This window comes from Scyliorhinus canicula, chromosome 5 (assembly GCF_902713615.1).
Source record: "Scyliorhinus canicula chromosome 5, sScyCan1.1, whole genome shotgun sequence".
Classification (NCBI taxonomy): domain Eukaryota; kingdom Metazoa; phylum Chordata; class Chondrichthyes; order Carcharhiniformes; family Scyliorhinidae; genus Scyliorhinus; species Scyliorhinus canicula.
The window spans coordinates 161,438,237-161,451,025 of NC_052150.1; the positions used below are offsets into that span (position 1 = coordinate 161,438,237).

Sequence of the window (12,789 nt, forward strand, 5' to 3'; positions counted from 1 at the left end):
ACCAACGGGCCACTTGCCCCCAAAAAGGTTTTCCATAAACTACGTAACGCTGTCATTAAATGCTGTACGTGAGCATGTGCAACATTTTGCCATATTTTCATGGCTTTTAAGGGCAGCATGGTGGTTAGCACTGCTGCCTCACGGCACCGATGACCTGGGTTCAATCTCAGCCCCGGTCACTGTCCGTGTGGAGTTTGCACTTTCTCCCCGTGTCTGTTTGGGTCTCACCCCCACAACCCAAAAGGATGTGCAGGGTTGGTGAATTGGCTATGCTAAATTGCCCTTTAACAGGAAAAAAAAGAATTGGGTACTGTAACTTTATTTTAAGAAATGTTTTCATGGCTTTATCCTCTTTTGTTTTTCCTCCCATCCTCTTACTTGTCCTGTCAATGTTTTTTCTTTTTGTATAAATGGAGGCACCAGGTATAATGATTTAAGCTGAACCGACTATGTCAGTGTCCTCCTGTCTTTTTCTGTATACATATGTGGAGAAACATTCAGGCTATGCTGTATCAGGTTTTAGGGTTTATTGTGTTATTTGGAAACATGGAAAACCTCTTAAATATATTTTTGAAAAGCATTGTAACAGGTTTATTTATGAACCAAATGTGATGAAAAAATCTGTGACACCTTTGAATAATTTTATTTGAACTTGAACATTTGAATTTTCAGAGTAAAATATCTAGAATGCAGTTGAAAAGTACTACAAAATGGTAATTACTTGTGTGACACAGCAGTGATACGTTTATGAATGGAAACGCCTATCAGAACCAATGTGTACAGGCATAACAGATGTTATTGGTATCACCAGAGTTAATGCCGGAACTTTCAATGAAATGCGTTGTCCATATTCCAATTTTAATACATAATGGATTACAGTCTGTTATCCATTAAACTAGAGGCTGAATAAACACCATTTGATTTGTTTTTTCCAAAATAATAATAGTTAATGTTTCAGCGAAGGCTTCCTTTGAGAGTCAGTTATTCACATAAGGGCTTTAAGTGAACACTGAGTCATCAGTTTCAGTGTGTGGAGGTACTAAATTAATCAAGCTGCTACCCGATACCATCTCCCACATTTTTTTCAAATTAGTTTTCATGCAGAAAACTTGATAGGTCAGCTGGCTTCTTGGTCTCGTCTTTGCCTCCTCTGGATTTGTGTGTGTGTACATGTTTTCTTTAAAAAACCTGTTTTGCGATGCTCTTTCAGTGCTTACTCATGCAGCTTTCTTGGAGCCAGGGAGGGTTAGAACCGACAACCAAGAGAAGTCTTATTTACATAATATGGTTTCAGTGTTACAAGAGAGAATATCATGATGTCTTAATGAAAAAAAGCCTTCTGGGGGCTTTTCCTGTTAGCAACTTTTATGCATGCTGATGCTCAAATGTAAAGAAATCTGTAAACGGTCAATCGTTATTTTCAAAATAGCCTTTTCATTGGCTGCTTCCAGGGTTTGAAAATTAGTGGAGGATAACCCGGCCAATTGGCACCCCATCAGTCTACCCTCAATAGGGTCATCGACAGTGAGGCTCAGTTTGGGTTCCACTAGAGCCTCTTCGCTCCTGTCCTCATTACACCCGTGGTCCAAACGTGGACAATACAGCTGAACTGCAGAGGTAAGGTGAGAGTAACTTCCCTTGACATTAAGATAGTAGTAGACGGAGTGTGACACCAAGGAGTGTAAGAACAGCTGAAGTCAGTGGGAATCTGGGGGGAACCCTCCACTGGTTGGAATCAGCGCAACAGAAGATGGTGTTGTTGGAGGTCAATCATCTCAATCCCGGGACATCTCTGAAAGATTGGGGTGTTCACTGATTGCACAATGTTCAGTACCATTCACTATAGCTCAGATACTGAAGCAGTCCATGGCAATTTGCAACAAGACCTGGACAATATTCAAGCTTGGACTGATGGGTAGCAAGAAACTTTCATGCCACACAAGTTCCAGGGAATGACCATTTCCAAAAAGTGAGAATTCAGAAATCTCCCCGTGACATTCAATGGCATTACTGTCGCTGAATCCTTTACTATTCACATCTTGGGGGTTCCCATCAACCAGAAACTGAACTGGACCAGCCATGTAAATACTATGGTTATAGGAGCAGGTCAAAAGTTAGGAATCCTGCAGTTCATAACTCATCTGCTGACTTCCCACAGCTTGAGCACCATCTACAACGCACAAGTCAGGAGTGTAATGGAATACTGGACATGCTGGGATGTTCCCCTCAACTCCTTCTGGTAAACCTATAAGCTGGATATTTTTCCTCCGGCCTCGGTTTTCCAGATCGTCCAGAAATTCTGACATACCATGTATCTGCTTTTCCAAGAATCGCATACGGGCCTCAACCGAGGATTGCATTTTTGACAGAAAGGATTTTCTCCTCTGCTTCATCGAGCCCTTTACCAATATTCTGCAGGTCTAAAGCATGAGCAGTGATATTCTGTGCTAACAAGCCGAGTTTCTAATCAATGATCTTAACATTAGCAGTCATCAGCTGCAATGCCTTCAAGTATGCCAGATAGAGAGTTTGTTTGAGGGTTAGCCAAGTATGGGCCGTATAAGCACGCTAAATGAGAGGATTAAAGAATGAGTAGCGCCAGAGCCCATGGAAATACAGCTATTTCCGCGCTCGCATTAAGTGACCCCCAGTGCCCATTTTTAAGATGTTGACTGACCCACTGAGTATTCCAAAATCTGGGGCAGAAGGAACATGAGCATGGAAATCTGGAACTGTGCTGTGTCCTAGTTTCAAAGAGGGACTAGGCAATCTTTACCCTAGCCTGAAATAGATGTTAGGCTCTTAGCAATTGCAATTCAGGGGCTTAATGCCTGTTTGAGGCTCCCTATTCAAGACTTTTAGAGTTGGCAGTCAGTGCCACGACCAGCTGCACTCAGCAAAGCCAGTCTTTTAGGGCAACCGACAATGGAATATTCACATTTACTGACACAAATGTGGAGCCTGAAGATGCAGGAATGCTTCTCTTGACGTTACATTTAACAAAGCTCTATATAATATACAAATATATATATATATAAACCGCCCTAATCCAATTTGATATTGAAGACAAGCAAGTTACATTTTTAAAGCAAACAAGCAAGAGTGGATATGGATACCAGAAGAGGTGGAGGGGAGTTAGAATTAAGTAGAGTACTCTTTCCAAGGGCCGGTACAGATTCGATGGGCCGAATGGCGGCCTCCTGCACTGTAACTTCTATGCTCATTCACAAAAAGCAAGGATATCAACCTGTTACACAGGAACAGGAGGAGGCCATTCAGCCCCCTCCTCGAGCCTGTTACACAGGAACAGGAGGAGGCCCATTCAACTCCCTCCTCCTCGAGTCTGTTACACAGGAACAGGAGGAGCCCATTCAGCCCCTCCATGATCCTGCCACACAGAAACAGGAGGAGGCCATTCAGCTCCCTCCTCGAGCCTGTTACATAGGAACAGGAGGAGGCCCATTCACCACCTTCAACATTCAAACCCTCCACCACCGACACACAGTGGCAGTCATGTGTACCATCTACAAGATGCACTGTAGGAACTCACCAAGGTTCCAGCAGATACCTGGGAACCCTACCACCTGGAGGTTCCCCTCCGAGTCACTCACCATCCCGACTTGGAAATATATCGGCCGTTCCTTCACTGTCACTGGGGCAACATCTTGGAACTCCAGCCCTAACAGCACGGGGGCTGTACTTACACCACACGGGACTGCAGCGGGTTCAAGATGGCTGCCAACCCACCACCTTCGAGGGGCAATTAGGGATGGAAATAAGAAAAGGATGTGAATGGGGCTATACAAATGTAAGTTTTATTTCTTTCTCCCTAACCCTCCTATCCCCACTTAGAATGGCAGTGTCGTCGCCAGCAGCTGCAATTACACCCTCTGACCAGTGCGGGGCTCTGCGTGACCTGTTTACATAGAAAAATGGCCATTGTAATAAATGAAATTAAACATCCAATGCTCAATTGCACCGTCTCGTACCTCTCCTTCCTTTGTTGCATTCTCTCCTCGTGCTGCTTGGCCAGTCTCACATCCTCTTCATCATGACTGTGAAAAATAAATTGGGAAATAATTGATATTTCCAATCATGCTTTTGACCATCTATTATAGGCAAAATTCATTTGACAGGACTCAATTTAGTATAATGCACCTATTTTTACCACTTAAGTTTAAAGAGCTGGAGACAAGATGAACAAGGTTAGAATTTTTAAACTAAGAGATAGTTTCTGCAATCTTGGTTGTTGTTATTTCCAGATATTAAGATTAAACATTCAAGGAAATGTGACAAAAAACTGAACTGCATGAAGAGATTTCATCAAGCTACTCACAGCCTTTGCATTTGATAAGGTTCCCCATGGTAGGCTTCTGCAGAAAGGAAGGAGGCATGGGATAGTGGGGAATTTGGCCAGTTGGATAACGAACTGGCTAACCGATAGAAGTCAGAGTGGTGGTGGATGGCAAATATTCAGCCTGGAGCCCAGTTATCAGTGGCGTACCGCAGGGATCAGTTCTGGGTCCTCTGCTGTTTGTGATTTTCATTAATGACTTGGATGAGGGAGTTGAAGGGTGGGTCAGTAAATTTGCAGACGATACAAAGATTGGTGAAGTTGTGGAAAGTGAGGAGTGCTGTTGTCAGCTGCAAAGAACCATAGATAGAATGCAGAGCTGGGCTGAAAAGTGGCAGATGGAGTTTAACCCTGAAAAATGTGAGTTTGTCCATTTTGGAAGTACAAATATGAATGCGGAATACAGGGTTAACGGTAGGGTTCTTGAAAATGTGGAGGAGCAGAGAGATCTTGGGGTCTATGTTCATACATCTTTGAAAGTTGCCACTCAAGTGGATAGAGCTGTGCACAAGGCCTATGGCGTGCTAGCGGAGGGATTGAATTTAAGAGCAATACCTTGTACAAAACCTTGCTACGGCCACATTTGGAGTACTGTGTGAAGTTTTGGTCGCCTCATTTTAGGAAGGTTGTGGAAGCTTTGGAAAAGGTGTAAAGGATGTTGCCTGGAATAGAGAGTAGGTCTTACGAGGAAAGGTTGAGGGTGCTGGGCCTTTTCTCATTAGAACGGAGAAGGATGAGGGGCGACTTAATAGAGGTTTATAAAATGATCAGGGGAATAGATAGAGTAGACAGTCAGAGACTTTTTCCTCGGGTGGAACAAACCATTACAAGGGGACATAAATTTAAGGTGAATGGTGGAAGATATAGGGGGATATCAGAGGTAGGCTCTTTACCCAGAGAGTAGTGGGGACATGGAATGCACTGTCTGTGGAAGTAGTTGAGTCGGAAACATTAGGGACTTTCAAGCGGCTATTGGATAGGTAAATGGATTACGGTAGAATGCTGGGGTGTAGGTTGATTTGTTCTTAATCTAGGGCAAAAGTGCGGCACAACATTGTGGGCCGAAGGGCCTGTTCTGTGGTGTATTTTCTATGTTCTACGTTCTATCACATCATCATCATCATCAGGTACAGGAAGAGGTAATTTGCCCCATTGTATCTGTATCGGCTTTTGAAAGAGCTATCCTATCAGCCCCAATTCCCTGCTCTTCCCCCAAGGCCCGGCAATTTTCTCCTTTGCAGTCTACATTTATATTTTGAAACGAAAGGAAAAATGCTGGAAAATCTCAGCAAGTCTGGCAGCATCTGTAAGGAGAGAAACGAGCTAACGTTTTGAGTCCGATGACTCTTTGTCAAAGCTAAGAAGAGCAGTACGTCTTCAGGGTAGGCATTCCTGGAAGAGAGGTGGCAGTGAGTTAAACACTGGATAAAAGCAAATTACTGCGGATGCTGGAATCTGAAACGCAAGGGAAAATGCTGGAAAATCGCAGCAAGTTTCGTTTCGCTTCAGATTGCAGCATCTGCAGTAATTTGCTTTCATCCAGTCATTGCCACCTCTCTGTCCCATGCCGCTGTTCAGAGAGACTTGGGTGTGCTAGTGCATGAGTCACAGAAGGTTGGTTTACAAGTGCAACAGGTGATTAAGAAGGCAAATGGAATTTTGTCCTTCATTGCTAGAGGGATGGAGTTTAAGACTAGGGAGGTTATGTTGCAATTGTATAAGGTGTTAGTGCGGCCACACCTGGAGTATTGTGTTCAGTTTTGGTCTCCTTACTTGAGAAAGGACGTACTGGCGCTGGAGGGTGTGCAGAGGAGATTCACTAGGTTAATCCCAGAGCTGAAGGGGTTGGATTATGAGGAGAGGTTGAGTAGACTGGGACTGTACTCGTTGGAATTTAGAAGGATGAGGGGGATCTTATAGAAACATTTAAAATTATGAAGGGAATAGATAGGATAGATGCGGGCAGGTTGTTTCCACTGGCGGGTGACAGCAGAACTAGGGGGCATAGCCTCAAAATAAGGGGAAGTAGATTTAGGACTGAGTTTAGGAGGAACTTCTTCACCCAAAGGGTTGTGAATCTATGGAATTCCTTGCCCAGTGAAGCAGTTGAGGCTCCTTCATTACATGTTTTTAAGGTAAAGATAGATAGTTTTTTGAAGAATAAAGGGATTAAGGGTTATGGTGTTCGGGCCGGAAAGTGGAGCTGAGTCCACAAAAGATCAGCCATGATCTAATTGAATGGCGGAGCAGGCTCGAGGGGCCAGATGGCCTACTCCTGCTCCTAGTTCTTATGTTAGAGTTGGAAGGGTTAAAGGAGCATGCTGGAGCATTGTTACAGAAGTAGGTAGGGGATTTGTAAATGACAATGAGTTTGTGAATGGGAGCAGGATTTATAGACTAAGATAGCAGTACAATATTTGGGCAGCACGGTAGCATGCTGGTTAGCATAAATGCTTCACAGCTCCATGGTCCCAGGTTCGATTCCCGGCTGGGTCACTGTCTGTGCGGAGTCTGCACGTCCTCCCAGTGTGTGCATGGGTTTCCTCCGGGTGCTCCGGTTTCCTCCCACAGTCCAAAGATGTGCAGGTTAGGTGGATTGGCTATGCTAAATTGCCCGTAGTGTCCTAAAAAGTAAGGTTAAAGGGGGGGTTGTTGGGTTACGGGTATAGGGTGGGTGCGTGGGTTTGAGTGGGGTGATCATTGCTCGGCACAACATCGAGGGCCGAAGGGCCTGTTCTGTGCTGTACTGTTCTATGTTCTAATATAGTTGAGGATTGATAGGATAAGTTGGAGTTTTGAACAAGTTTTGACATGTGAAAGGCAAATCTCAGGAGGCTGACAAGAAAACCACGAGTAAATCGAGTGAAGAGGTGACAAAAAATGAAAATATTACTAGGGACTGGAGACGGGCAGTATTTCACAGTCCACCTTAAGTAAAGATTACTGCTTGCATTAGAGCCTGCTTGGTTCCCTTGAATTAAAACAAAGAGCTATTAAAATAAATAATGGAAAGCACACAAGATCTTTGCCAAGAGGTTGGAAGGAAATTGCACTTAAGGAATGTATTCTTTCCATTTGAGCCAGCTGGGGAAACTAGAGAGAGCTGAATGAGGATAGAAAAAAGGAGCAATTTACAGCACTAGCAACTGGCAATGGGGGAGAAAATACAAAACCATTTAACATCTCAAAGCAATAGCTGGACCACAGTTCTGATGGGGATAAGTCGGTCCCCAACCCTTTTCTCCTCCTAGTTTTATATTCCCCATTTGAATCAAGACACTCAACTGAGGAATGGGAAGAGCTGTGTTTTGGAACAGGCCCCAGGTCAATCACACACCAGTTTTTATTTTCAACCTCTCACAAAGCAACTCAAAAGAACACTTAACTGTTCATTTTAGGTTGAACGGGGCTAGGTAATTTGTACATACTAAATCTAAGTAATGTGCACTGGACTAGCACCATGTTGCTCAATGAAGTTTTGTATGTGCACTGCTCTACTGATCTATTGGACATGCACAGTGAAAACTGTTCAGTTGGTCACTTTTCCCTTTTTATTCAAATGTACATATATAAATTTCTGCTTCTGCAGCAATTCAAATATCAAACAGATACAAATACCTTACATTTTCAGATCGGATTAAATCAGACTTTTCTGTAAGATCCTTCACAAAAGATGACTATTTAGCAGGTTTCTAAACTCAATTTCAGCTTTGCCACAGGGAGCCTGTGCTTAGGGCTGCTTTTATATGGTGTGGACATACTCCTATTGTGAAAAAATAGGTCACTAGGAGTTGCACTTAGCATGATCAACATGGTTGACAATACCAACATAATTTAGCACCTTTCAAAGTTGATTAGCCTGAAAAATAAATTCAGACGCTGCCCACTGGTTTTAGTATGTTGCCATTTTTGCTCCAGCATTCTGTTGTTAAATAAGACCCGCGGTTTTCATGAGCGGTCAGTGACTCAGACGGGACTATAGAAAATAGAGTATTTTGAAAGACAATTACCGGTGGGATTTCTTCTTGCAACAGCAACATAATTTCTTCTTGCAACAGCAGTAACAGCAGCAACACACCAAAGGCAACAGAATGAGTCCCCCAACCACAGACATTGCAATGATCAAGAATTCAAAGTTCACTGCAGAAAAATAAAATTAGCAGAATTTAAGACAAGTGTAACTCGGCGCCTTAGTCATCATAAACTAATTTTGCTCATCATACTTCTGTGCTCCACTATTTTGTTTTCAATACTTGATCATGATTTCCATTTTAGTACCTACCGTTGACTTCATTTTTTTTTACTTCTACGGTTCAACGTTTTTGCTGTGTCTGCCCCAAAATCCAGTAAGATTTTTGTAACATCTAACACCATTTACATTCAGAAAAAGTACCAGAATATTGTGGAAGTGAGGGAAGTTAGGAAAAGGAAAGAGAGGTAGACAGAAAACAAACCAACACCTAGCTATGATGATGGCCCTGGCAAAATATATAGTCTGCATGTTTACATCAGTTTTCTCGCTCTCCTCAATTTAATTACGGCCAGAATCCGCATTTAACATTTTAATTATTCAACCAAAAGGAAAATAATGGAATGATCAGACAATAACTTTGGACATCTAACATAACAGTTTCTTCCATCACCAGATATTTTAGATCCATATTTAGCATTTCTAGAATGGACTTATGGACTTTATGTTCAGTGATCAATTTTAAGTGAGAACTAAGCTAAAAATATTTTTCTGTACTGATTTGGCTCCTGTTTCTAACTATAATCTAGGTATAAGAAACAAATTTACAATAGATGCTTAAAGATTACAGAGTCTGCATGGAGTGAGAAGACAAAATTGCCAAGGTTCTTGAATCTGCTTTGTTGCAATCAGTAAAATACTGATCAAGGAAGTGAATCCAAAACTGTACCGTAAATATGTAAACTAAGTTCTGAGATTTACTTATTATATTACTTATAAGGGCGGCACAGTGGTTAGCATCGTCGTCTCAGCGCCAGGGATCCAGATTCAATTCCGCCCTTGGATGACTGGTGTGGACTTTGCACTTTCCCCGCTTCGCTGCGTGGGTTTCCTCTGGGTGCTCTGGTTTCCTCACAGTTCAAAGATGTGCAGGTTAGGTAGATTGGCCATTCTAAATTGCCCCTTAGTGTCCAGGGATGTACAGGTTGGTGTGGTTACAGGGATAATTGGGCCTAGGTAGGTTGCTCTTTAAGGGGGTTGGTGCAGACCTAACGGGCGAATGGCCTCCTTCTGTATGGTAGAGATTCTATTCTATAATATTCCTCCACAGACATTTGTGTCTCATCCACAGAACATGGTAGAATCAATTGATGAAAATGGTTCTAAAAGCACAAAATGCAATATCAGATCATAGAATCATAGAATTTACAGTGCAAAAGGAGGCCATTCAGCCCATCATGACTGCAAGGCCCTTGGAAAGAGCACCCTCCTTAAGCCTACACCTCCACCGTATCCCCATAACCCAGCCTAATCTTTTTGGACATGAAGGGCAATTTAGCATGGCCAATCCACCTAACCTGCACATCATTGGACTGTGGGAAGAAACCGGAGCATCTGGAGGAAACCCACGCAGACACGGGGAGAACATGTAATCTCCACACAGTTTCAAACACGAGCTTTCGGAGCACTGCTCCTTCCTCAGGTTATGGGGAAAGAGAAGGGCAATGGGATGAATTGGATAGCATTTTCAATGTGCTGGCACAGCCTTAATGTGCTGGGTGGAGGTGTGTGAAATCCACTTGCAGGAGCAAATGATGGCACTAAACGTGAAAAGCTATGTGAAGACTAAAATCACCCATGATCACCGATTATTATTATTATATGCATCTCTAATTTCTTACTAATGCCATTCCCAACCTCACCACTGCAGTTTGGGGGTCTATATATGACACCCACTAATGTTTTTTGTCCCTTGGTATTTCTCAACTCTACCCATACAGATTCCACATTGTCGGAGCTGATATCCTTTCTCACTATTGTGTTAATTTCCTCTTTAACCAGCAGTGCCACACCACCACCTTTTCTTTTATGCCTGTCTTTCCTAAATACTAAGCACGGGTTTGGCTGTTGCTGTTTTCCCCTGAGAGGCCATTACCCTCAACAGTATCCAAAATGGTATATCTGTTCTGCAGGGGAATGGCCACAGGAGATCCCTGCACTACCTGCCTCACTCTCTTGCTCTGTCTGGTGGTCACCCATTCCCTTCCTGCAGAGTCTGAGCCTGCAGTGTGACCACCTCTCTACATGTGCTATCCACGATACTCTCCGACTCACGGATGCTCCAGTGTCTCCAGCCGCCGCTCCAGCTCTGAAACGCGAGCTTCCAGGAGCTGTAACTGGAGCCACTTCCTGCACACATGCTGATCCTGGGGACTGGAACTGTCCCCAGCCTGCCACATGGAGCAAGAGGAGCAGACCATGCCTTCGAGCTTTCCTGCCACGAATTATTCCTTTAAATTAAACCTTTGAAATTAAACTTTAGAAAGTTGTTTTTGTGTCAGATTAAATCCAATTCCCATATACTATTTAATTAGTGAGTATTTATCCCGCTTGATTTAACAAATTAAAAATAGTTGTTTAATTGAAATTTTAAAAGTTATTTAAATCAACTTAAAAATAGTAATTTAAATCATCCCAAAATAGTTATTTAAGTCAAATTTTAAAAATTAAATCGTAATTCAAATCAACTTAAAAATAGCAATCTAAGTCAAATCAAAACAAGTATTTAAATCAGTAACTCCAGATATTCAAATTTAGCCCAGTCTGCCTTTCAGCCAATCAGATCAGTCTTGTGTGACGTCACTTTACCGGGTTTTTTTTCAATTTTGAAACAAACAGCTGTCTTACCCGATAGCGGTATCCCTAACCCTAACCGTCTCTCTCCGTCCTCTCTCTCTCTCCGTCCTCTCTCTCTCTCCGTCCTCTCTCTCTCTCCGTCCTCTCTCTCTCTCCGTCCTCTCTCTCTCTCCGTCCTCTCTCTCTCTCCGTCCTCTCTCTCTCTCCGTCCTCTCTCTCTCTCCGTCCTCTCTCTCTCTCCGTCCTCTCTCTCTCTCCGTCCTCTCTCTCTCTCCGTCCTCTCTCTCTCTCCGTCCTCTCTCTCTCTCTCCGTCCTCTCTCTCTCTCCGTCCTCTCTCTCTCTCCGTCCTCTCTCTCTCTCCGTCCTCTCTCTCTCTCCGTCCTCTCTCTCTCTCTCCGTCCTCTCTCTCTCTCTCCGTCCTCTCTCTCTCTCCGTCCTCTCTCTCTCTCCGTCCTCTCTCTCTCTCCGTCCTCTCTCTCTCTCCGTCCTCTCTCTCTCTCCGTCCTCTCTCTCTCCGTCCTCTCTCTCTCCGTCCTCTCTCTCTCCGTCCTCTCTCTCTCCGTCCTCTCTCTCTCCGTCCTCTCTCTCTCCGTCCTCTCTCTCTCCGTCCTCTCTCTCTCCGTCCTCTCTCTCTCCGTCCTCTCTCTCTCCGTCCTCTCTCTCTCCGTCCTCTCTCTCTCCGTCCTCTCTCTCTCCGTCCTCTCTCTCTCCGTGCTCTTTACTGAAGTCTCGCCTCTCTCGCCCCACGCTCTTTTTGAAGTCTCGCCCCCCCTCTCTCTCCGCGCTCTTTATTGAGATCAGAACTCAATTTGGACCATGAACACTAAAATGGTTTCTTTATTTCTTTGAAGTTAAAACAACAAGGAAAACTTAGAAGCCAGTGCCTTAGAGGAGATGGGAAACACATTTTTGAAAATTCTTCCAATAATACACATTTTATACTTTTGAGACAATGTTCAATTTATCGGCTCTGAGGTTTCTCCCAATAAACCCCCGAATCAATTGCTAAGACGCTAAAAAATGGTCTCAAGAAGACTGTATTTTCAATCTCTCCCTCGCACCACAGTTTGAAATAACTAAGTTGTGCTCACCCCCATCCACAAAGTGAATGGGGCGAGGGGGTATCTGACTGCTCTGTGGTGTCCCAAATACTGGAGAATAAGCTCACAGTTGTATTGCAAACAAAACCCAAATTGTAGACATCTGAAAAAAAAATCAAAGCATGGAAAGGTCATTGTGAAATATCAATTTGTGCGCTCCAATATTTTCTACTTCTGTTGGCATATTATACGATACAATTGAAGGTTTGTTGCATTCTTCTCAACTGATAGCTCAACATAAACCCCCCCCCCCCATATGTTGATCATGAATAAGATGGGTTTTTGTAATTGTTGATAGTTTCATGGTCACCAACAGACCATTTCAACTCCAGATTTTATTAATTAGATTTAAATTTCACCAGCTGCCATGATGAGTTTGGAACCAGTGTACCCAGAACAATAGCCTGGTACTCTGGATTACTAATCCAGTGATAGCACCACTATGCCACCATCTCCCCACATTGCAAATTGAAGAGAATTATTTAGTGTGTCTCTTTTTTCAGTCAGG

General features: G+C 43.3%; 1 protein-coding gene across 1 annotated transcript in view; it reads right to left on the reverse strand.

Moving 5' to 3' along the window:
* LOC119966378 (pituitary tumor-transforming gene 1 protein-interacting protein) overlaps positions 1-12,789 on the reverse strand; it is a 103,616-nt gene that overhangs the window by 69,824 nt on the left and 21,003 nt on the right. The window contains exons 4-5 of the mRNA XM_038797931.1: positions 8,365-8,494; positions 3,990-4,055 (exon numbers count right to left, since the gene is read on the reverse strand). Of these exons, the coding sequence (XP_038653859.1) occupies positions 3,990-4,055; positions 8,365-8,494 (196 nt within the window). The remainder of the gene's footprint in view (positions 1-3,989; positions 4,056-8,364; positions 8,495-12,789) is intronic.